Source organism: Nomascus leucogenys, chromosome 22a (assembly GCF_006542625.1).
Source record: "Nomascus leucogenys isolate Asia chromosome 22a, Asia_NLE_v1, whole genome shotgun sequence".
NCBI classification, from domain to species: domain Eukaryota; kingdom Metazoa; phylum Chordata; class Mammalia; order Primates; family Hylobatidae; genus Nomascus; species Nomascus leucogenys.
The window spans coordinates 96,732,811-96,758,623 of NC_044402.1; the positions used below are offsets into that span (position 1 = coordinate 96,732,811).

Genomic DNA, 25,813 nt, shown 5'->3' on the forward strand with positions numbered 1-25,813 from the left:
ACTGATTGGTCACTGAATAGCCAAAGGCTTCTATGCATTTCCCAGTCGCCCTGCAGTTAGGCAGAATTTTGCTAACAATGCTGAACAATGAGCTCTGAGCTGAAGTGAAATGTGTGGCTTTGGTGCCTAAGCATTTAAGAGCCAGCAAAAGAGTTTCCAGCTCTCTCTTCCCCTGACACTTGCCCAAAGAGGTCATGTGACCAGATGGCATAATGATAAAATGGTTGAGCCTTTAATAATCCAATATGGAAAAAATAAAGAAGGTGATAAGCCTGAGTCCCTAAGTGACAGTATGAATCAAGCCCCCTGCCAACCCACACTAGACATGCAGCATTAGCAATAAATAATCCTTTGTTCTGTTAAGCCCTGAGGATTCAGAGTTAGTAAATTATTGCAGCATAATCTGACTAGGTGAAAAGAATTTAGAGTTAAGTTGTTCCAAAAAACAATTTCATGTTCAAAGCTCTTATTTTCTAAGAGCATTTTAAAATTTTAAAAATATGACCTAAAACAACTTTTCTTTGGCAGGAATGATAAAATTTCAAAAGAATTTAGGATCGGGCACTCTTAACTGTATTTGATAGCTATTCTGAAGATGAAAAACCTAATGCATTAATTATTTGTTCCATTTGATTGAATTTCAGATTAAATTGCAGATTTCCCATCACCTTGTAAAGCATGTTGATTTAGAACCTAAATAATACTCAAATTAAAATACTGTATTATTTAGCATTCACATTTTAAGTGCTTATATAATTTCTAGAGCTCTGCTTCAAATAAATGAATTTTGCTTTCCTTAAGTAGAAGTGGCCCATTGTGTCACTTTAAACTGGAAAACCCTTCTTGGGAATTCATTCAGTGGGTAAGTTTGAGCTGCAGCTTCAGGCTACCGGTAAAATGATTTTATTATCATTAATAATTACCAAAATATTAATGATAGTTTATAATAATCATAACCTTACAATCTGCCCAAGCACCCTGCCAAGCATTTTATATGCAATATCTCATTTAATTCTCATAATATTGGTGGTTTCTTAAGTCATTTTTTTAAAGATGGAGAAATTGAGGTTTAAAAAGTTAAATATTCTGCCCATGGTCACTCAGCTAGTCATTCATTGAATTTACTAGTGTGTGTGTGTCTAACTGTAGCGCCTGTGATCTCAACAATTGATAACGTCAGAGCTTCTCAAAGTATGCTGCTGTGACGGTCCTGGGTAGTTCATTGACAAAAGTTATTCCTTAACAGTTAATGCATGTCAGAAAGAAATATACCTAACAACGCAAACCTTTCTCTAATACTATTGCTTAGAACATCATCAGGGTAGAGAGTATGTTTTGTTTTAATCAAATGAGTTATTTCACTTCACCTCCAGGTTCATCTATGTTGTCACAAATGAGAGGGTTTCCTTCTTTTTTAATGAATGTATAGTACTCCATTTTGTGTGTGTGTGTGTGTGTGTATCATATTTTTCTTATCCACTCATCCACTGATGGACACTTAGGTTGACTGCATATTTTGGCTATCGTAAATAGTGATGCAATAAACATGGGAATCCAGATATCTCTTCTGTATGCTGACTTCATTTCCTTTGGATATGTATACCCATAAGTGGGACTGCTGGGTCATGTAGTATTTATATTTTTAATTTTTTGAGAAGCCTACATAGAAAACTCTTTTTATGACGCTTTGCTTTATTGCACTTCACAGATAATGTGTTTTTGTTACAAATAGAAGGTGTGTGGCAACCCCACATTGAGCAAGTCTATTGGTGCCATTTCTTTTCTAACAGCATATGCTCACTTCATGTCTGTGTCACATTTTGGTATTTATTGCAATATTTCAAGCTTTTTAATTATTATTATGCCTGTTATGATGATCTCTGATCAGTGGTCTTTTGATGATATTATTGTAGTTGTTTTGAGGCACCATGAACTGTGCCCAAGACTATAAACTTAATCAATGAATACTGTGTGTGTTCTGACTGTTCCACTGACCCAACCAACCTCTTTCTCCCTCTCTTCAGCCGTCCTATCTCCTGAGACACAACAATATTGAAATTAGGCCAATTAATAACCCTACAACGGCCTCTAAGTACTTAAATGAAAGGAAAAGTCACACATCTCTCACTTTAAATCAAAAGTTAAAAGTGATTAAACTTAGTGAGGAAGGCATCTCAAAAGTTGAGACAGGCCAAAAGCTAGGCCTCTTGCTTCGAACAGTTAGCCAAGTTGTAAAAGCAAAGGAAACGTTCGTGAAGGAAATTTAAAGTGCTATTCCAAAGTACATACGAATGATAAGAAAGTGAAACAGCCTTATTATTGATATGGAGAAAATTATAGGGGTCTGGAGAGAAGATCAAAGTAGTCAAAATATTCCCTTAAACCAAGCCTAATCCAGAGCAAGACCCTAAACCTATTCAATTCTATGAAGGCTGAGAGAGGTAAGGAAGCTGCAGAAGAAAAGCTGGAAGCTAGGAAAGGTTGATTCATAAGGTTTAATGAAAGAAGCCATCTCTATAGCATAAAAGTACAAAGTAAAACAGCAAGTGTTGATGTAGAAGTTGCAGTAAGTTATCCAGAAGATCTAGCTAAGATCATTGATTAAGGTAGCTACGGTAAACAAATGATTTTCAGTGTGGGCAAAACAGCCTTCTATTGGAAGAAGATGCCATCTAGGACTTCCATAGCTAGAGGAGATGTCAATGTCTGGCTTTAAAGCTTAAAGAATAGATTGACTCTCTTGTTAGGGGCTCATACAGCTGGTGACTTTAAGTTGAAGCCAATGCTCATTTACCATTCCAGAAATCCTAGAGCCCTTAAGAATTATACTAAAGCCACTCTGTTGGCACTCTAGAAATTGAACAACAAAGCCAAAATGACAGCACGTCTGTCATTTAGATTTACTGAATATTTTTACTGAATATTTTGCTGAATATTTTAAGGCCACTATTGAGACATACTGCTTGGAAAAAAAAACCCTGCAACAAGTCACCTAAGAGGTCTGATGAAGATTTACAAGGAAATTAATGTTGTTTTCATGCCTGCTAACACAACACTCATTCTGTAGCCCATGGGCCAAGGAGTAATTTTGAATTTCAAGTCTTATTATTTAAGCAATACATTTCTTAAGGCTATAGCTGCCATAGATAGTAATTTCTCTGATGAATCTGGGCAAAGTAAATTAAAAACCTTCTGGAAGGGATTCACCATTCTAGATGCCATTCACAATTCATGGGGTAGACTAAAATATCACCATTGACAGAAGTCTGGAAGAAGTTGATTCCAATCCTCATGGATGACTTTGAAGGGTTCAAGACTTCAGTGACGGAAGTCACTGTAAATGTGGTAGAAAGAGCAAAAGAACTAGCATTAGAAGTGGTGCCTGAAGAGGTAACTGAGTTGCTCCAATCTTATGATAAAACTTGAATGGATAAGGAGTTCCTTCTTATGGGTGAGTAAAGAAAGTGGTTTCCTGAGATAAAATCTACTCCTGATAAAGAAGCTGTGAACATTGTTGAAATTACAACAAAACATTAGAATATTCCATAAACTGAGTTGAGAAACTAGCAGCAGGGTTTGAAAAGATTGACTCCAATTTTGAAAAAAGTTCTACTGTGGGTAAAATGCTATCAAATAGCATTCATGCTACAGAGAAATCTTTCGTGAAAGGAAGAGTCTGTCAATGTAGCAAACTTCACTACTGTCTTACTTAAAGACATTGTGCAGCTACCCCAACCTTCAGCAACCACCACCCTGATCAGTCAGCAGCCATCAACATGGAGGCAAGACCCTCCACCAGCAAAAACATGATGACTTACTGAAGCTCAGATGATCATTAGCATTTTTTAATGATAAAGTCTTTTTAAATTAAGGTATGTACATCAGCTTTTTCTAGACATAGTGCTATTGCACACTTAATATTTAGATTACAGTATAGTGTACACACAACTTTTACATGCACTGAGAAACCAAAAAACTTTGCGTGACTGGCGTTAATTTGCTATTTACTTTATTATGGGAATCCAGAACAGAAACCACACTATCTCTGAGTTATGCCTGTATTGTTTTCCATAATGGCTGTACTAATTTACATTCCCACCTACAGTGCGTAAGGGTTCCCTTTTCTCCAAATGTCACCAACACTTGTTATCTTTTGTCTTTTTGATAACAGCCATTCTAATAGGTGTGGGGTGATATCTCATTGTGGTTTTGATTTGCATATCCGTGGTGATTAGTGATGTTGATTTTTTTTTCATATACCTGTTGGACATTTGCTTGTCTTCTTTTGAGAAGTGTCTATTCTGGTCCTTTGTCAATTAGATGGTTTAAAGAAAAATATTAACACTATAGCCAATCATCTAAAACTGCAAAAAATCAAGAAGGTGGTGAGCAAGTAATTAACAATTGGGAAATACCAGACTACAATTCTCAGCACAGGAAAGAAAAATGAAGACTTGGGACATAGGACACTGAAGTTCCAGCCTTGACTCTTCCCCCAACAAGATGTAGGGTATCATCATTCTAGACCTTAGTTATTTATTTATAAAACATAAGCTTAAACTTTGGGATCTTAGAGCTCTAAGATATATGATGATAATGCTCTGGCTCACTGTTGCAATCTTACTTTATTTTATTCTCCAAATGTGAAGAAATATGAAAAATGTCAAAATATATTACCATGATACTTTTTTAAGACTGACAGTCAAAATACAGTTGTTCTGCCATTCATTTTTGAAGACATAATCAATCCATAAACACTGAGAGGTCTACTTAAAGTGTGGTCCAGAGAAATGCTGGTAAATTATTTATTACCGGTCCATGACAATATAAGAAGCTTGAGCCAGAATCTGAAATACTTCATCAAGAAACTTTAGTTTAGATGTTTTTTTTTTTTTTATATAGCAACATTTTCTCATTGAAGTAATCAGTATACTGATTTACGTTCTGGAGACAGCACCTTATCTGTTCACAGATCAGTAACAGTTTGCAGACCAGTACTTTGAATAACTACTGCTATATAGCATAGTATACACTTTCACATTTTCATTATGCAAAATAAAAAAATAAATAATTGTCTTAACGTGCACTTTCCTAGTTCTGTTAAGTACCTGAAGTTGCTTACAAATGAGAAATGGCAAATGAAGCCTTTTGAAGTGTTTCTTTTTCTTTTGAACAGCCAGAAAAATAAGCACAGGTCCAAAGGTGAAGGGGAATTAGATAGTGAGCCTGAAACAAATTTAGTATGATCTACATCCTCTTTAAACTGTTTCCATTTGATTCTTCATGGAAAGCTGTTTGTGTTGGATGACCTAAGTGTCTTTGTATAAGATAAGCATTTGGTTCTTTTTATTTGGTGCACTTAGGAGGAGGCAATAAATAGCACTGTTAACTTTGTGAGGAATCAATTCTAATTTGGAGACCAACAATAAATTATAAGCCTAGGGATTTCCGCAAACCATCTGCAAGGGATTAATTGTTGTAATTTGGAGATTTGGGCCTATAGCTCCATTGTGATCATCTCTAGAAATCTCAGGGTGTATACGAGGCTTTCTGGAAGGAGGAAATATAATTAGCATATGTTTTGAGAACTGTGTTCACACCCAAAGTCTTCTCAAATAATGCTTTGATATTTTCAACTTTTTTCTTTGTATTTCCAATAGGGCCTATTTACTGCCTAAAAATGCCTAAAGACGGATTTATTTTTCTGATTCACATGCATGTTTTCCCTCCAGATTAGAAGTGCTACAAGTCATCTGGAGTGAGTTGTACAGTTCAAAACATTCTGCACAATGAGCCAAACAAAAACAAAACTCACACTTCTAGAGGGGAAGAAAATGTAAGCCAAGAGAAACACAATCAAAATGCAGAGTGTGCCAACAAGCCACACCTCATCAGCTTGATGTTCTACTAAATTCCTTCTCCTTTGGGACTTATTTCTATAGAGACCATCTCTCTGTTCCATAACTAAAACTAGAAGTTGCTAGGAAACAGTCAGGCTTCTCAGGACACAACTGAAGGGGAGAGGCTGCTTCCTACCAAAAGGTACAGAAATCTGAAGCTATTTCTGACATACATGCTATTGTTATGAAACCAGCATTCTCAGCATATCTATTTCACAGAGCCCAAGAGAGAATTTATTATGCATGTTCCTGTTTAGCCACACAGTATTAAATTTATGACTTAACCTGAGCCTCAAAAATTTTTTCCCATTCTAACATGGTGTTTTCTCTTTTTTTTCACTTCCTCTCCAAATGTATCATTTTACCTACTTTCATTTAATAGCATCCAAAAAATTGTTTTGCACATTTTCATGTTATTAATTATTCATTCGAAAGATGATTCCCAACACAGTATTGGTCCTATTAAAGCATTGAAAATTTCCACATGGCTTGGAGTTACTGTGTTCAGAATTTTTATATCAAAATTTGTGTTACTTCTTTTAAAAACGACGTGGTGGCTTTCACAGATATTAAAATAGTCCTTAACACTCCCCACGAAGTAGTAACTACCAAAGCAGCCCACTCATTCTTTATCTTGCCTTTAAAAGCAGTTGTTACCCTTTTCCCTTATATTTCTAGCTGTGTTTGCGGCTCTATTAGGAACAACTGCAGGTACAAGAAAGCCTGCTGCTGACTTAAACAAAGAAAACATTTTTTTCCACATATAACATGAACTTCAGAGTGCCAGTCCAAGATCTATTTTCTGCTCTGCCATCCATTATTATTATTATTCTCTTGACTGATGCCTCATGATTGCTATATGGATGCAACAGCTCAAGACATCGTATCTTTTCACCAGAGTTCCAAGTACAAGAGGAGAGGAAGTTTAAAAGACTCTTCATGAAACTCTGGCTTTTATTGGAAAGCAAAGTTCCCCCAAAGGTTTCCCATTAGATCTCATGGGCAAGAACCAAGTCACATGTCTACTTCTAGACTACTCAAAGGTTAGATTAGCGTACAAGTTTAGACCTTTCCTGAGCCTAGGGAGGGCCTACCTGCCCTGAGATTAAGGACTTACTGCTCACCACACTGACCCCATCAGGGTTCTGACTACAGAGAGAAGGGGGCAGAAAATGGACCCTTGTGGGGTCTGGGATGCCAGGTCCTCATCCCTCTTTCCTGCTAGGGATAGAAATCTATTAGAAAATATAGTAAGAAGTGACAACATAGATGTAAGCAATCAATTTTATTCAGAGTTCTTTGGAAATGGCTAGAGGGGAAAATTGAGACCTCTTATCTCCCATCCTAAATCACATTATAAAGGAACTTCTGCTTCAGGCCTTACTGAAGTAATTAGCACCAGACTAGCCTTCCCAATGTACGTAACTATAAAATTAGAAGTAGAAGTGGTTTTCAGACATTGGAAAACAGATGGTGTTAGACTATAATCTCAGAGAAAAGAGAAACTTATGAGGTGACTCTATGATCACCCAAATCTCAGATGGAGGACAATTTCCTGAGTGTAGAGCAAGAAGCTAGAGTCCATAGCAGTTCTGCTGAGCTTGGATACAGAGATCAGAGTCTGGGTCAACTGGAGTACTAGAATCTCCAGGCCAGGGCCCTGGAAAGAAAAGAGCTCTAGAAGGATGAGGGCCAGAAGTCCATAAAGGCAATCCCCTACAAATCTTTGGCCAAGGTCTGGGCTGCACATGCTCAGAAAGAAATGACCAAGGCTTTATGGAGAGCAGCTTTACAGGGCTGAGAGGACAACAGAGTGACCAGAGGTTAAGCAGTGCTGGTGAATGTTGGAGCTACAGCCCAGCCAGAGTGAAGAGACCTGGCTAGCACTCCAGGCATCCAGCCAAGACATCAGAAATGCTGCTGCTTAGGAATAAGCACAATATAGTAGAATAAGGCCTACCACACAGTTATTTTACCACAGCCCAAAAGCAAGACCTAACAAAATCCATAGGGGAGACCAAACTCGGAGGATGAATTCCATCAAGTTAGAAATAGTAGAAAAATACACTGGCCTTTCCACAGATCCAGTCTAACGAAGTGTAAAAAATCAAACCTACACAAGTTCAAAGAAATAAATCTGCTTATTAGAAAAAAAAACAACATTGTTATTCCACAGAACTCAAAATTTCTACCATATAGAATCCTTAATATCCAGTGTAAAATCAAAAAGTGCTAGCTATGCAAAGAAACCAAAAAATAAGAACCATGGTCAATGAAAAAAAAAATAGTCAACAGGAACTTATCCTGAGATGGCCTAGATGTTGAAATTAGAAGACAGAAACTTTAAAGTAGCTATATTCAATTCAGTTTGAAGAACTGAACAGAAATATGATCTGAATGAGTTAACACACAAGAAATCTCATAAGAGAAATGAAAACTGGAAAAAGAGAAATGCATATTCTAGAAATGAAAAGTCACATAACTCAAAGTTTAAAAATCCACTGGGTGGAATTGACAACAGAATGAAGACAAAAAAAAAGGGCAAAGTTAGTGAACTTGAAAATAGATAAATAGAAATTATCAAATTTGAATATCAAAGAGAAAAGATGTTGAAGGAAAATGAACCAGGGCCTCGGGGCCTTGCAGAACAACATGAAATGATTCTAACATATGTATAACTGGCGTCTCAGAAAAAGAAGAAAAAATAAAAATAGAAAAAATATTTGAAGAAATAATGGCCAATATTTGTCCAAATTTCATCAAAAACATTAACTTACGAAGCTCAGAGAATATTAACTGGAATAAATAAAAAGAAAATCACACCTAGGTATAGCATAGACAAACTGCTGGAAACCAAGGTAAAGAGAAAAATCTTGAAAGTAGCCAAAGGAGGGGAAAAAAGACATGTAACATACAAGAGAACAAAGACACAATGATAACTTATATAAGAAAGACACAGAAGCTTCTTGAAATAAACTGATGAAGAGTTATCACTTTTCAAAAGGGATTTATTTCCTAATTCTGCTTTCCTAGTGATAGCCTTGGATTAATTCCAGGCTTAGGACTCTGACCTATACTTCTTCCTCTAGAAAGTAAAATATAACAACATCAAGATTTTGTGGGTTTGGTCACTTGGAGATAAGATTCATTGTAGTTGGAATTCCTTAGTTCCTTCCTGATTAAATTTAGACAGGGAAATAAAGCAAGTGTGTGTATGGGAATCAACTTTTAAAATGATTCTAGCAGTTTAAAGATTAAGTTATTCATACACAAAACAAATCATCTTATACGAGAAAGTAAAATTGATTATTTCCCAAATAAATATCATAAAAGGATTTTTAAAACTACAATTTGATATTTTTAGTCTTATATTAAGTCTTCTATTAAGATTATAAAATAAAATCTAAAATGGTAAAAAATGAGAAAATCTAAAGAGAATTTATATGAAGTGCAAAAGAGTGAAATTACATTCAGATCAAAAGGGTTACGTCTAAAGTCCCAACAAAACTGAGATTTTTTGTGAACATAATAATACAAATGTAATTTTTAAATTATGTATCTTCCTCAATTTGATTATATTTTTAAACACACTTAGGGAAAATGCTGTGAAGACTTTTCCCCTTTTTTGGTTACCATAAGGAAAAAAAAGAGAGATGATAGTTCATTAAAGCTTTGCCCATTTTAGATTTTTTGCTTTCCAGCATGATTAACCATTAAGAGTTATATAAGTGAATACAAATCAAATGTTTTTATTTCAGTCAATATAAAATTCTTTATCCCAGAGAAAAATACATTTCAGTGGGTTGAACAATCTAACAAAATTTCAGCAAGAGTGTTGTTTTGCCTCAGACAGGGCTTCTCAACAGTGGTGCTATTAGCATTTGGGGCTAGATCACTGTGGAGGGAGGCTGTCCTATACATTGCTGGATGTTTTACAGCATCCTGGCCTCATATCCCCCTACCCAGTTGTGACAACCAAAAACGTCTCCAAACCTTGCCGAATGTCCTCTAGGGGGCAAAATCTTCCCTGGCTAAGAAGTACTGCCATAAACAGATGGATCTTTTTTTCCTCTGATTTATTCGTTAAAAAAAAAGGGCGGCAGGGTGGTGGGGGGATGCTTGGCTTACAACTTACATTGAAAGCAACAATGTCTTCCTAATATCTGATGCTAAATTTTGGAAAGAATTTTCTTCATTCAATGAAAAGTTCTCCAACTTTGGAAAATGTCAGATTTTATTATTGGGTTGGATTTCAATTTTCTTTCTGTTTAGTTGGTAGGTTAGATTTTTGCTTTCCAATGTGGCAGACTTCATACTTTTGGGGATGTTTCATTCATCACTCACTCAGCAAATGTAAGTTCACTAAGAACAACAAGCATAAATTAGCTAAACAGAGCTGGACTGTTTTTATTAAAACAAATAGCAATTATTTATAAGTCATTTGTCAGGAAAACATGACACTTCCTTCCCCTAATTGATCTAGAACAGAGTCACGAAATTTAAAAATAAAAAGACATCTTAGGCTACAAGTAGTTCTTAACAAAACTCAAATTTTAGAAAATACAGAGCTTTTAAAATGTCATCTAAATCTACACATCTCTTTCATCAGTTTAAAAATGTTAGTAAACGTTAATAGATATCTCTTTCTAAAATGGAACTGCTGATCAAGAGAAAGGAGAAGTTTTATTGGTGCAATTACTTTTGCATCGACCTAATAGAAAATATTGTAACACCTGAAGGTTCTGAAGGTTCTGACATTTAATGAGGTAGAGATGTAACCACAAACTTCATAATATAAGCAAATGTACTATTGAATCTCCTCCTCCCAAAGAAGAAAAAAAATAAATTCCCAGAATCTGCTATGTGTATATGTGCATGTGAATTTTTTTCCAGGAGAAAATACAGAATGGTAAAAATGTCAAACTAAGAACTTGTATGCTCTGAGTCACATGCAAGTCCATTCCATTCGACTCACCTATATGATAAAGTCCAATCCAATCACTGGGGTCCACCTCCTCTTTAATGTCCCAGAAGATAATGAGGTTCTGGGCTTGCCCCAGAGTGTACTCATACATGCTGGCAGTTAAGCTGGAGCGGCTCTCAGAAGTCACCAGGTCGGTGTCGCTGTTGGCCCGCTGCAGGGTCATGTTCTCTGGCATGGAGCTCTGGGCGGCGAGGCTCTGGAGGTTCTCTGGGCTCAATGTGTACCGCATCTGGGGATTTCGACGCCTCACAAAAAGCAGGTGCTCCCGGGCTGAACTAGCCATCCCGTCTGCCTCTCTGGGGTTGGCTGCCTACAAAGCTGCAAGAGACAGATAAACATAAAACATTAGTGCTACAACGCGAAGAATTAGATTTAAGCTTTCCAGACATAAAGGCTTAAAGGTTGTTTATTAAAGCCTGATCATGCAATAATCTTCTGTTGTCAAAATAAAACCTATTATTCTACTGTCAACTGATGATGTCAGAAACAGCTTCTATAGAGTCAAGTCACATGATGGCAAAGGCTGTCACATGCCTGTAACCCTCGATTTCACTTGGCACAGCTTTCTCCTAGCAATCAAGGAGAGGATTTCCCTGCCATCCCTTTTAGGTCTATCCTTTCCCAAACACCCCATGTTCAAACATGGCATCCTCTTCTCCTTTTCCATCCCACACACATATTTATTTGCTGCTGCAATGAAATTTTATAATAGCAAGACACATGCCAAACACAGTTGAAGTACACCACTAAGTACAAGTTCACTTGCTCAGTTTCCTTAGCATAAGAATGTAACTCACTGAAATCTTTTCAGGAGCTTGCTCAAATGTCACCTCTTCTCCTAAATACAGTGGCCATCACATTTAAAACTGCAGCACCTCAGCATTCCCCATCCCTCCTTTCTTGCTTTATTTTTCTCTATAGCAATTTTTGTGATCTAATATACCATACAATTTACTTATTTATTTGGTTATTGTCTACTTCCCCTGACAAGAATGTAAGTTTTACAAAGGCAGGGATTTTCATCTGTTTTGTTGGCTACTTTATCCCCAGTAACAGTGCCTGCTACACAGTACATGTCGATAAATATTTGTTAAATGAACAGATGCAGGAAGAGTAAGCATCTTTCTCCTAGATACTTCTTGGCATAACTTGTATCTCCAGTCCCTTTCCTGAGCCTGCCCCTTGCCATCCTGACTTTCTGGCTGGTCCACATTATTTGGGCCATCTGGATCATGATAAGCTATTTCCTTTGGCTCCCACTTGGCCTCCATCCAAAGGAACAAGGCCTTCCCTGTTGGAACTTATACAGCCCCTTTTTGGCTCACTGAGTCTAGTTCTAAAATACTTCCAGATACAGACAGAGACTCCAGTACCTCCCGTACTTTAACGCAGTACAACTAAGGTTCTATCTACCAGCGCCTTACCTGTTTGCCATGGGTTTACATTACCTCACTCGGATCTCACTAGCTTTACATAGAATTGATCTGATTTTCTTCTGTACCATCCCTTTCAGAACTACATAATCCACTCATGAATTTATGGATTTAACATTTATTCCGCACTCTTAGTACCTGCCACCATCTTCATTATGCCATGTTTCATTTCAAGGCAAACCCTATTGGGTCCTGGGAAGTCTATGAAAAAACTTTCTGCCACTCACATTAGCACTTCTCATATGATATATTTCAACACCCACTGCATGAGTTTTCATTTAAAAAACAAGCAAAGTAACCTTGGGTGCAATATTTACATGACAGCTAACAACCTTGGCTACTGAGTCTGAGAGGGGGGCAAGGGAAGACAGGGTTCCCTAATTTCTCCCATCCTCCAATTCAGTTCACAGACGCTTTGGATAAAGAGGACATGCTTCTGTGCTAGGTTTATAGCACTTGCAAATGTATTTATTCAAATAGTTTCTGCCATAAAGTAGATCTCATACTTTGAGCACTATCTCTTCAATGAAAATAACTTGGACAAGATATCTTTTGTGAAAAGGATAGAAATAAAAATGAACAGATAAGCTGATTTTCTCAGTTCAGTGGTTTTAAATTCCATATCTCTCTTCATAAAGTTGGCACTTATTTTCTGTATGTGGTCTATGGTAACTCTAATACCATAAAAGAATCCATAATTATTAGAAAATCTCTAATCTATGAAGCTTAAAATACAGGTCAACTTCTAATCTGATAGTTTCATGAAATTTCATTTTACTGACTTTTTCTTTATAAACTCAGTGAGTCATGCAGCACATCAGCTTCAGCAAGAACTATAAATAATTAACTCCTAACACATTGTAGTTGAATAAAAAATGCAGGCTGTATATAACTAAACTACTTCCCTGAAAGAAAGAAATAGGCCACAACCCTTATAGCTTAAAACCACAACAGAAGAAACACTGATAATTATTCTGCTCTAGAAAAAAGTGAAATAACATGTATGTATGCCCACATTACTGTTTTTAAATTGTCTGTACTTAAGTAGAGAGATAGGTTAGCACAGCAGCTAAGAGAAAAAGCTCTAAAGCCCAACTTCTGGATTTTGGTTATATCTTTACTTTCTATCATTCTATGATCTTAGGCAAGTTATTTTAACTCTCTGTCCCTCTGTTTTCCCACCTATCCAGGAAGAACATAATAACATCTGCCTCATAGGATTTTGGAGAGAACTAAATAAATCAGTACAGATAAAACATTTCAAACAGTGTCTGGCATATAGTAAGTGCTTGGTCAGGTTTAGCTATTAATACCATTATGTGACTACATTCTACTTTAATTATATCAAGAACTGGTTTTAATACTCCCATAATTCCCATCACCCCTTCTACTTAATCAGCATCTTCAGTATTTCAAAGTATAGCCCCTAACAGAAACAGAAGAGCCTTGTAGGCAGTGAAGACCTCAGATATCTCAGAGCCCAAGCTTTGGCCCCATAACACTGACAAGAGCCATTCCCTGGTCTTCAAGCTGGGCACGGTGGCTCAAGCCTGTAATCCCAGCACTTTGAGAGGCTGAGGCAGGTGGATCATGAGGTCAGGAGATCGAGACCATCCTGGCTAATACAGTGAAACCCTGTCTCTACTACAAAATAGAAAAAATTAGCTGGGCATGGTGGCGGGCACCTGTAGTCCCAGCTACTCGGGAGGCTGAGGCAGGAGAATGGCATGAACCCGGGAGGCGGAGCTTGCAGTGAGCAGAGATCGCACCACTGGACTCCAGTCTGGGCGACAGAGCGAGACTCCGTCTCGAAAAAAAAAAAAAAAAGTTGAAACTCAACTTCATCACCAGTAGTGGGTTCATCGTTCATGCAACAAATTACTGTGCTCCTCCTAAGTGAAAAGCATTAAGGATACAATAGAGCAAAAGTCAAAGTCCCTAGTTCAAAAAAGCCTGCATTCTAACAAGAAAAGACATGCAACTAAGGGCCAAAAACCAAATACACAATACATATTTGTTTTCAGTGGAAGAACAAAAAGAGTTAGAAATGTGTGAATCTGCTAGCTTAATTGCACCTGCAAAAATGTATAGACCATCTACTACTACATGTCTACCATAAAGCTGCAGCGTATGCTAAATAGTAAAAAGAGTAAGGTATTTTTTTTTTCAATTTCTTTCTTTTATTTTCCTAACAGAGCCCTTTCCCTGTGGGAACTTGAAATTTTGGGGAACAAAAGCAAATATTCATATATGAGATAATTCAAGCTGGTACCAATGGCACTTTATATACATGTATAATTAGTCTTAACAAATATGTTGTGGGGACAATAAATGTTGTAGGGCATCTGAAAGTGATAAAAATATATTTATAATGGGTTAACCTTTTCCAAAGCACTTTCACATCGGGTATCTTGAGTAAGGCCTCAGAATGTTGTGAATTAATTCCGAGAGATAACATCATTATCTCTGTTTTCAGATGAGGAAACTGAGACAGATTTGTGAGGCAAAAGTTTGGCTGAAGAAGACAGAAAACACTTGGTGGCAGAGGTGATATCTGAGGTGAGCCTTAAAGAATTAGAAAAAAAAGAAACGCATGAAGAGCATTCTAACTGGAAGCATGGATACAAAGAAACTACCAAGGAAGAGTACTGGCAGGCGGGGAAGAAAAAAACAAATGTAGAGTTTCCACAGAACCCGGTGAAGACAATGAGAATCCTGCAAAAGAAACCATGTACTGGCTGGGCACAGTGGCTCAGGCTTGTAATCCAGCACTTTGGGAGGCTGAGGCAGTCAGATCACCCAAGGTCAGGAGTTCAAGACGAGCCTGGCCAACATGGTAAAACTCTGTCTCCACTAAAAACACAAAAATTAGCTGGGCATGGTGGAACATGCCTGTAATCCCAGCTACTCGGGAGGCTGAGGCACGAGAATCGCTTGAACCAGGGAAGTAAGGGTTGCAGTGAGCCGAGATCGCACCACTGCACTCCAGCCTGGGCAACAGAGTGAGACTCTGTCTCAAAAAAAAAAAGCACCAGCCTTGGAGGGGGTGCGTCACCACAGTGCCCACTGACGAATGCAAGCCCCAATGTGACACATAAGATACTGAGGCTCCAAGAGGTTAGGCCCACCCCAGCATCACAAAGCTGATGAGTCAGTCACATGCTTAAAAACAAAGTTAAAGCGGCAGAGAGAAAAATCAAAGAGAGAGAGAGAGAACTTCAAAGTCAAGGAAGGAGAGACTCCAAGGACAGTGTCAAATGCTGCAGGGAAAGACTGAGGAGTGGGGAAAATCAGTGGCCGAAAGAGTTAGCATGGAGTGGTAAAAGTGGGGTAAAGAATCCAGACTCTTCCTCAAAAGGCTGGACGGCGAAGAGAAGGAGGCATGTGGGGAGGGCGACATGGATTGAGACAGAGTTGGGTTTGTTTGCTTTCACGTTTTGTTTTGTTTTTAGGATGGAAGAGATTCTGCATGTTCCTAACGCCAGCATCGGAACTAAGAAAACAGGAAATATTTGCTGAATGAATAAAAACTGAGAGAAAAGGGCCAGTAAAGAGGAGAGAATGAAGATGTAGGAAAGAGAGGAGACACAGTACAGAGCATGGCTACTAGGCTGAACAAAAGCTGGAAGACATAGGACAGGTGGAGAATTAGCCCAAACCAGCACTGTCCAATTGAAATATAACACAACCCATGGGTGTAATTTAAAATTTTCTAGTAATCACATTTTAAAAACATAAAACAGATGAAAATTTTAATAACATTTTATTTAACTCACTATATCCAAACTTATTGTTTCAACATTAATATAAACAGTTACTAATTTTTTTCTTTCTTTTTTTAAATACTAAGGCTTTTAAATCCAGTGTGGATTTTACACTTAAAGCACATTTCAGTTCAAACTGACCACATTTCACGTGCTCCACAGCTACATACAGGACCAGGAAGTACAGATTTAAACCATGGAGGTGCCCCCACTTCCTTTTCAACTCTATTGATCAGAAAGACCCTGAAGGTAGCTCAGAAGAAGATGTCATTGAACTAGCTGACAGTAATGTGTTAATAACCAAGAATTCCTTAATCCTTCCAAGAGTTCTTTCATTACACTTTAGCACAAAGATGCTTTTTGAGCCAAATCTCTAATAGGAATCATTGTTCAATCCTGTTATATGAAGACATCCAGTCCGGGGGTGGAGGGTTTTCTGGGGATAGACTTGAGGATGGGGAGGTTGACAAGTCTCAGAAACTCTTTATATCTCTTTTTGCTTCTTTTCTTCTACCCTGAAGCTGTATAGTCTTCAAAAGCCGAACAGTGTCCCAGAGGTGCTTGTGTGTCAGGGGAGGAGATGAAGTGGGGAAGGCACGGAGGTTTTCTATATATTCCTTTAACAAACTCTCATATATGATACAAACTTTTCCTAAGTGATATTCAAATATATACAGGTTATTTGTAAGCCAGTACATAAATCAGTAGCTGTATATATTTAAACTTCACCCTGCCTCAATTTATTTATCTATTAAATAGAAGTAATTTTGATGTACCATGCAAGGTTGTTGTAAGGATTGAAATACTGTGGATGAAAGTGTTCAATAAAAAGTAGCCATGGTTATTTTAGTAGGCAAACATTATAACTACTGAATTAATTAATGCATTATTTAGTCTAGGGTAACTATTTATGCCTAAGAGCCTGGGGAGAGGAACACCAGGATTTGGAAGACAGTGAACAGAAAGTAAATGCTGAAGACCAACTTTACATATTAAAAATCACTAGAAGTTCTGCCTAGTCTAGATGACCCTGTACTTAGAAAAGAAGAAGAAAACGTCCACCCTTCCCCTGTGTCCACCTATTCCACATGGCTCCTGGTTTCCAGGGCTCAGAAATCAGTCACATTAGGTTATACAGGCCTTGAGTTACAGCTTAAGAAACTCAACCGTAGCTTTTATAGAACTGTTTCTGTATTAAAAAGTAATGACAACCTCCAAACAACCCCCTTAGAAAAGAATTGCAGAGCCCACCGCCCACAAGCCAGCGATGGGACAGTGTGAGATGTAAGAGAGAGGAGACAAGAATTTAAGAAACTTGGCCACAGAACTTGACGTATTCCTATTGGAACCTGACCAAGAGTAATGAGTGGGGAGCCATTCCAGGGTCTTGAGAAGAGAGGCGAAAATAGGAAAGGGAAGTCTGAGGAAACATAATCTGAGAGTTTATGCAGGGCTGATTATAACAGTAAGAAAACAGAGGTGAGGAAACCAGTGAGAAACTGATCAGTCAAGGAACCCAGTGCTGTTGGCAGAAGACAGATTTTAGTGACATGAAAAGGAAATATCAATCAAGAATGTTTCAGAGGAAGAACCCATAGACATGATGACAGATTGAATATAGGGGATAAAAGTGAGGGTGAAATTAGGACTAAATTCTGGATTTTCAATCTAAGTGACAACAGAATCCCAGAAACATTGACAGGGCTGAGAAAATCAAAATCATTTCAGGTGTGATGGAAGTAAACGCAATATATCCAAGTAAATATAACTCTTATGAGGGTGGGTCCAAATTGTCGGTTATTATGAGGCCAGGGATAAAACAAATATTCACATGCAAGTCTCTGCTCAATAATAGCCCTAGTATTAATTAAAATTGACTATGCCAATGTATCCCTAAAAGTCTTACATCAGGGTTTAAAAACCTCATTCAGATGTTTTACTTTACATAACCTAGGTCAACTGGAAAGGAAGTAAATCAATGATTTTTATTTAGATTACAACAAGGGACTATTATCTAATTGCTTTGGAAACCTTAATTTTTCCCTTACAGGAAATGTAATATAGTTTTTAGAGTTCATGTTTTGATAGTAAATAAGTACTGTGCAAAAATTAATTTGCAAAGTCACATAATAATGAAAAAAATCAAAGCACTGTAAGTAAATTTTATACCTAAAATTTGAGTTTTAACTACCTTATTCAATGTAATATTCTCATATGGGAAAATCAGTGTTACTCAATAACAGAGAACGGCTGCTGCACATTTTCTCATACTGAAACCTAAGAACTCTCAATTTGCTTCTTGATTTCACATTTCTTACTGCCTTCTGCAATAAGAAAGACACATTTTCTTCAGAAAATTATCCACGTTCTTTTGAAAAGCTTTAGAAAATAAAGCCGACGGCAAGGGAAACAGGTTAATATTCACTATATGGCTTAAGTAGAAAGCTGGTCCTTTAAAGCTCCTTAGATAACCCATCCCTCCCAGGGTGAGTCTGTGCTGCAGCTATATGTCCCATTCCCAGTGGGCACAATTTAACATGATGTAGCACTCCTTAAAAAATTTTTAAAAACTCTCCTTCTAAATATGATTAGGTCTGCACCATGCTGCTCTCCCAGATAAAAGACATCTGTTTCAAACAACTGAAAACAAAATCATTTTTCTTCAAGAGGTCAAGAGAGATTTAATTACTAAGCAAATCACAAAATGCCTTAGTATACAACTTCAATTCCGAAACCAGCAGATTCTGTTCAGAAGATATAGACAGTAGCAGATGACAAATACATTAAGCAAGTGTTTTTTATTTAAAATAATTTTGCTAAAGAATCTGGAGGTGAATGTCAATTTATTAAACCTCACCTGAAGGGCAAGTACTGAAAAACATTGTCAGAGGATTTTTATAGAATTTAAGAAATGCATCCTAGGATCTAATGCCCTAGAGTTGGCATTGATAAATAAAACCAATAATAATAAAAGACAAACTTGTTTAACCCTTCAAATTCCAAAAGACACAACATACAACACACACACACACACACACACACACACACCTGTTCAACTATACTATGCTTCAAACTCCAAGTGATTTTTAATTTTTTTTACTATCTAAATGAGGAAAACAAAGGGTGAAAAACTACATTTATAGTCAAGATATAATTAGCCTGCAGTAAGTAGAGATGTGAGAACTATAGGAAAAGAAAGCAGTAACCCATCCTCAGCAAGGCCAATTGGCATCTGAGATGAACAAAGACATCACCAAATCTTCTGCCAAAGCTCCCCGCCAGTGGATTTTCCCTGTGTGTAGCAAGAGAGAGCATTTTCAGTCATTCAGTATAAATGAACATTCAGATAAACTCCGTGTTTATCATAGATAATCATACCTTGATGCTTAGCTTACTCAGCAAGAGTATGCTAACAAAATGATTAGGAAAACCAGAAAATGTCCTTCTACACAACTTGCTAGGAAATGAGAACTGAACAGAGAACCTGGGGTAACTGGATCTGCCCCTCACTTCCTCTTTCCAGGTGTAAAACTATCAGAAAATGCAATTTATCCTCCAGCCTGCTGTCCTTTAGGAAAAGCCTGTTTTCCCCAAAATTTTACTAAAGAATATGTTATAATCCACAACATAAAAATTGCCCAAATGTAAATCTGGAAAAGGGATGTACACAAATAGAAATAATTTAAAGTTCCAAAAAATTGTTAATTTTAAAGACTGAGTTCAAGAATGCTTTCAGGATGTTGGTTTAGCTTTAAATCATTAAATATGCAACTAGATTAAAAAGAGAAAATCATTAATATTTAACTCTTTTAGTTCTTTAAACTCAGTGAGATTTTTAATTCAATTATTTAATTAAAACCTTCTTTGAAGGTATGAGTAGATACTTTACAAAAAAATTGAATCAATAAGTATGTATCAAAACACATTTTTAAAAAAGAGATATAATTGTTGTCCACTAAAACATCAACTTTGAAAAACAACAGTACTCAAGTGAAAATGTAGTGAGAGACAACACTCATATGTTGCTGAGAGGATAGTTTTACAAAGCTTTCTGGAGCTTTAGGTATGCTCACACCCTTAGGCCCAGTGATTCATTTCCAGGGCTCTACCCTAAGGAAAGAAGCAGAGATGCCGGCAAAGAGTTATAAAAAGATGATCACCACAACATTATTCAAAATAGAGAACAAATTAAAAACAAATGTCCAACAATGGAGAAGTATTTACATTATGGTGTATCTACCTTATAGACTATTATGAAGCCATTAAAAACATATTTTTAAGATTTGACACGGGAATTTGTTCATGCTATAAGGTTAAGTATTATCAAATACTGTTACACATACAATATAATTAAATTGTGTTAATAACACACATAGAAAAAAGAGTATACTTTTTCAAGTTATAGATAGTGGGATTACAATTGTTTTTACCTCTTGATACTCAATTTTTGAATTTTTCTACAAATAAGATATATAATAATGTTATTTAAAATAGACCTCTGATAAGAAAGAATGTTTACTACTATTTATTTATTTATTTATTTATTTATTTATTTATTTATTACAATAAATAGTTATCTTCGAGGGCTCCTTAGTTGCAAGGAACAGAAGCCCCCTCTGATAAACCGAAACAGAAAGGAAATTTACTAGAAAGATACTAGGTAGCCCACAGAATCAAAATAAAGGAAAATAATGAACTAAAGATGCTCTTGGGTAACAGTAGCCACCAGGATCAATCCATCTAAACATCCGTCCTTTCTCCATGATGTTGCTCAGGACTGACTGGTAGGAGACAGGATCCTATGGACCTACAGAGAGGAGGAGACAGCATCTGGATGGGCAATTCTACCAAAACTGAAGGCAGTTGGGGAGAAGTGATTCCTCAAAAAGAATTAAATTAGTGAAAATGAAGGTTTGCTGTTACCAGATGAATAAAAAATGAATGCTGGACAAAAATAAAAGAAAAAAAACACTAACAAAATACCAGTGCCAATATCACAGACCCTTAAATATGTAACGAGAGAAGAATATAGAATAGCAAATATGGGAAGAATGAGGACAACATCTCTTCCTCATTTATCTCAATACAGGATAGATTGTGATGAGCCCCCACTGAAACAATATTTATTGGCAGAGGTACCAGTTTTTTTACATTAACCTATACTTTTAAAATGTTAATCAATTAAAAAGAGCAAAATTTCAAGAATCATTTTTAAATGTCATGCTCGATTAGGAAAATGAAAGCCAAAACTTCACATATTTTCACTACCTTTTAAAAATTCCAACCTATTTTTCAGTAAACATACATGAAGTCATAGTCTATCCAAGTGTCAAAAGAGAAGAAAAGAAGAAAAACTCTTTGCTTTTATATCAACCACTTTTGGTGGTTTGCTCATCTATTAACAAATACTAGCCAGGCACCGTGGCTCATGCCTGTAATCCCAGCACTTTGGGAGGCCGAGGCGGGCAGACTGCCTGAGTTCAAGAGTTGGAGACCAGCCTGGCCTGGACAACATGGCCAAAACACTGTCTCTACAAAAAATACAAAAATTAGCTGGGCATGGTGGCGTGCGCCTATAGTCCCAGCTACTTGGGAGGCTGAGGTGGGAGGATCACTTGAGCCTGAGAGGTGGTAGTGGCAGTGAGCCGAGATCAGGCCACTACACTCCAGCCTGGGCAACAGAGTGAGACCCTGTGGCAAAAACAAAAACAAAAACCATTATTAATGGTTTATGTGAGAGAAGTGGAATCATTTCCTCTTACATTCATTCCTTTTGAAAGATACGAAACTTTTACTCCTGTGCAACCTTAAGCGGAAGATATCTTTTCTCTTTTGTGTGGAATACATCTCAAAACATTACCTGTAGTTAAGTTGGTAAACTATTCGTAAGTGAAATTCAAATATTTAAGAATTCCACATTACTTTGTGGTGGCTGAGGCGCATTCGGTGGGAAAGTCTTCCTTGCAAAGCAAATCACAAAACTTAAGCTCCTAGTTACTGATTGGCAAAAGCTTCCAGAGAAGACCCACTGTACTTCAATATAATTGTTTATTCCATAAAACATCAGAGGTCATAACTATAAATTCTAGCAATTCTATCATGCAGTCTATACTCCATAGAGTACATTTTTTAAACCTTAATGCTTCTCTCTTTCATTTCCACTGCCACAAAAGCACTAAGCCAAGTTCACATCATTTCATACCTAGACCACCACTTCTTAAAAGACCTCTCTCGTCCTTATATTTTCCCCAGCCAATCTATCTACTCTCTCCCTACAGCACTTTTTCAATGCCAACCCTTCCAATCAAGTAAATGACATAATTAAAAATCCATGATGGAAGTGAACAAAGGAGCAGGGAAGAAACTAAGTTTGGCAAGGGTGAACAGGGAAGGCCTCTCACAAGTAGTGACATTAAAGCTGATTAGGCTGAGATCTGAAGTTAGCAAATGGTTGCATAGTCGAGGTGAGTAGCAAGGAAGGCATAGATTTCAGTGGTGGCTCTGGGGGTCAGGGAGGAGAGCAGAGGGTGGATTTTTTCCCTGGATTTCTTTATAATTCCCTGAATAAACCCAAACTTTCATGCAAACTTTCTCCATGAAAATTTATCTATTCTGTTACCCTTGCAAATGCTTAGCAAGTCCAGCAGTGCCCATGCAATTCTTACCACCTACTCCACCTTCAAGACCTAAAGACCACTCTCTTTTTGAAGAGCACCCAGCCAGAAGGCAACATTCCTATATGTGAATTCCAGTTGTCTTTTTTATATTATTCTTATCACTTATACTTCACAGTGCCTCATATTCTAATTATGAAGATTCATGTCTTCTCCTGCCAGACCATAAGGACAAATTACTGTTTCTCTTACACAAGTAGTGTTTATTTATCAAATGCTACCAGTGAGAAAATTACAATGCAAAAGGACAAAGTCAACAGTATGAATAAATCTTGACTTTTTTTCCCCCAAACTTGGAGTTTATTTTTGAGTTACAAAGGTAGATCTATTACAGAAAAATGACACAGTGTTAACAGCATCTCCATTCACTTGTTTAATTAGCATTATTGGCTTTTTTTTAAACTTTTACTTTAGGTTCAGGGGTACATGTGCAGGCTTCTTACGTAGGTAAATCGTGTGTCACTAGAATTAGCCACATTAGCCATCTAAAAAGGATTTTTTGAGTAAAGTGCCTACTGTGTGCTAAAAAGTATAAAATAAGGCTCTTGCTACAGCATACAAAAAATAAAAGTCAAGCTACATGAAAGAAATAGAAAGCAACTGCCTTCTGTACTGTAATGTATAAGTGCAAAAGGCAGTAAGAGAGCTCATTATGGGGCATGATCAGCAGGGGCTGAAGTAAAGAAAAGCCCAATGAGAAAATTTGAGCTGAACCTTGAAAGATATGAAGGGTGTCATGAAATATGGCATGCATGCATTTTAGGCCATACTAGAGTACAACTAAAAAATATGGCATGCTTCTAGGCCATACAATACAACTAAAAAGTAAAGATAGATAGGAGTTAGCTTTCACTACCTTCACTCTATCCAAGCCACTGTCATCTCTCTTCTGAATGAATAGCCTCCTTCCCCTCTTCCATTCTTGATTTCTTTTTGTATATTCTCAATATGACAGCCAGAGTGACCCTGTTCAAATGTTAGATCATTTTGTTCCCTACTAAAAATCCTCAAATAACCCCTATCTCATGCAGAGAAAAAGCCAAAACCCTTACAGTGGTCTAGAAAGCCCCACATGATCTGGCTGCTAGTCCTCTCTGACCTCATCTTTTGCTACTACCTTCCATGTTCATACCACTCCAGTCCCACTGCTGCTTCTAGAATGTTCCAGCCACTCTCTACCACAGGGCCTTTGCATATGCTATTCCCTCTGCTCTTCTCTTCAGTATGCACATGGCTCACTTCGTTACTTCTTTCATGGTTTTACCAAATGGCAGCCTCTCAGAGGGGCCTTCCCTGACCACCCTATGATAAATTTCAACTACTTCAACACTACCTACTCCCTTTTCCTGCCTTATTTTTCTCCTGCAGCACTTTTCATATTGTAATATACAGTATGACTTATTCACCTGTTTATTGCATCTCTTCCCCCTAGAATGTATGCTTCATAAGGAGTCAGAAATGACAGACAGACATCACCTCTAAGTTGGCAGCTGGACCTATATGGTTTTCTTGGTAGAGCACCTGGAACAATGTTTCACTTAATTAATCAATTATTGTTTTTAATTTTACAAACTATTTGGCACCACAGTAAGATCTTTAATTGAAGTGATTTCACGGGCAGAATGCAATGGTTGTAAGCAGATGTTGCAAACACACAGGTTAAATTTCAAAGTCTGCGGTTACCAACTGATGCTTACCATTACTACAGAAATCAACAAAAGGTGCATCAAAGCAGAAAAAAGCAAGAAGGGATGTAATCAAACAAGAAGGAAGAACCACACTAGGAAGAAAAGGCACATGTAAGTCACAAACGAGAGTGTCAAACCTGCCTGGTTTTTCATACAAATAATAGTTATCCCATGCCTACTAAGTATGAGGTACTGTTCTTGCACTAGAAAAAACAAAACGGAAGAAATTCCATTCTGAAGGAACTTACAGTCTTAAGACTAGAAAAAGAATGAATTCAAAATAATAATAAACTACTCAATTTATGAGTTTCCCAATGAGGGCAAAGACTCATCTGGAAGAACCAAAAAACTAAATGAATGTGAATAAGGAAAAAACTAAATGAATGTGAATAAGGAAACACTTCTCTTCAGTGTCATGATCCAGCTTGTTGATACCAAGTTTAATTTCACTTCAAATACTGGAATAAAAAAAAATGCTCGGAATCTTTTCCAAAAGGACTACCTACAGAGCACTATATTTTCCAATTTTTTTTTTTAACAAAGAAGAGATTCTTTTTACCTAAGTATTCATGGCCCAGCTCCACTCTATTAACGGGCTGACAGTATCACACGACGATGAACTGAAGATATAAAATTAGTCCCCGTTCAACCATTTCTCCCATACAATGAGAGAGTCAACCCCTGTCAACCCCATTTCTGCTAGTCTCTCACTGAATGTCAGATGTTCAATAAACTGATGGCAAAGAGAAATTACATGAACTGGTAAAAGATTCAGTAATTCATAAAAGTCAAAGTGATTTTAAAGTCACATGCAAAACCACTGAGTAATAAGGATCTGGCAAAGTTAGAACAATTGGTAACTCAAAGAGAAAAAAATTAAGGATAATTTGACTCTCTTAGGATTAGAGACAAGCCATGGGAAAGTTAACAGAGGCTTGAAATAGTTTTTGCAATATGACTTTCTTTATGATTGTAGTGAGAAAATCAAATATCGTATTGTGCTATCACACAGTCTTCTTGAAAAAAATGAATTATCCCAGCCTTCTAAAAGTTTCAACACTTTGGGCCGGGCGCAGTGGCTCACACCTGTAATCCCAGCACTTTGGGAGGCCGAGGCAGGTGGATCATGAGGTCAGGAGTTCGAGATAAGCCTGGCCAATATGGTGAAATCCCATCTCTACTAAAAATACAAAAAAAGCTAGCCGTGCATGGTGGCGTACACCTGTAGTCCCAGCTACTCAGGAGGCTGAGACAGGAGAATCACTTGAACCAAGAAGGCAGAGGTTGCAGTGAGCAGAGATTGTGCCAGTGCACTCCATCCTGGGCAACAGAGGGAGACTTCATCTCAAAAACAAACAAACAAAATGTTT

The 25,813-nt window shown here is 37.2% G+C and overlaps 1 protein-coding gene across 2 annotated transcripts in view; it reads right to left on the reverse strand.

The window, feature by feature from the left end:
• The window catches only part of HECW2 (HECT, C2 and WW domain containing E3 ubiquitin protein ligase 2), a 402,132-nt gene that overhangs the window by 231,791 nt on the left and 144,528 nt on the right, over positions 1-25,813 (reverse strand). For both annotated transcript variants that reach the window (XM_030804281.1, XM_030804280.1), the window contains exon 2: positions 10,876-11,202. In XM_030804281.1, coding sequence (XP_030660141.1) covers positions 10,876-11,167 — 292 coding nt within the window. In that variant the 5' untranslated portion in view covers positions 11,168-11,202. The remainder of the gene's footprint in view (positions 1-10,875; positions 11,203-25,813) is intronic.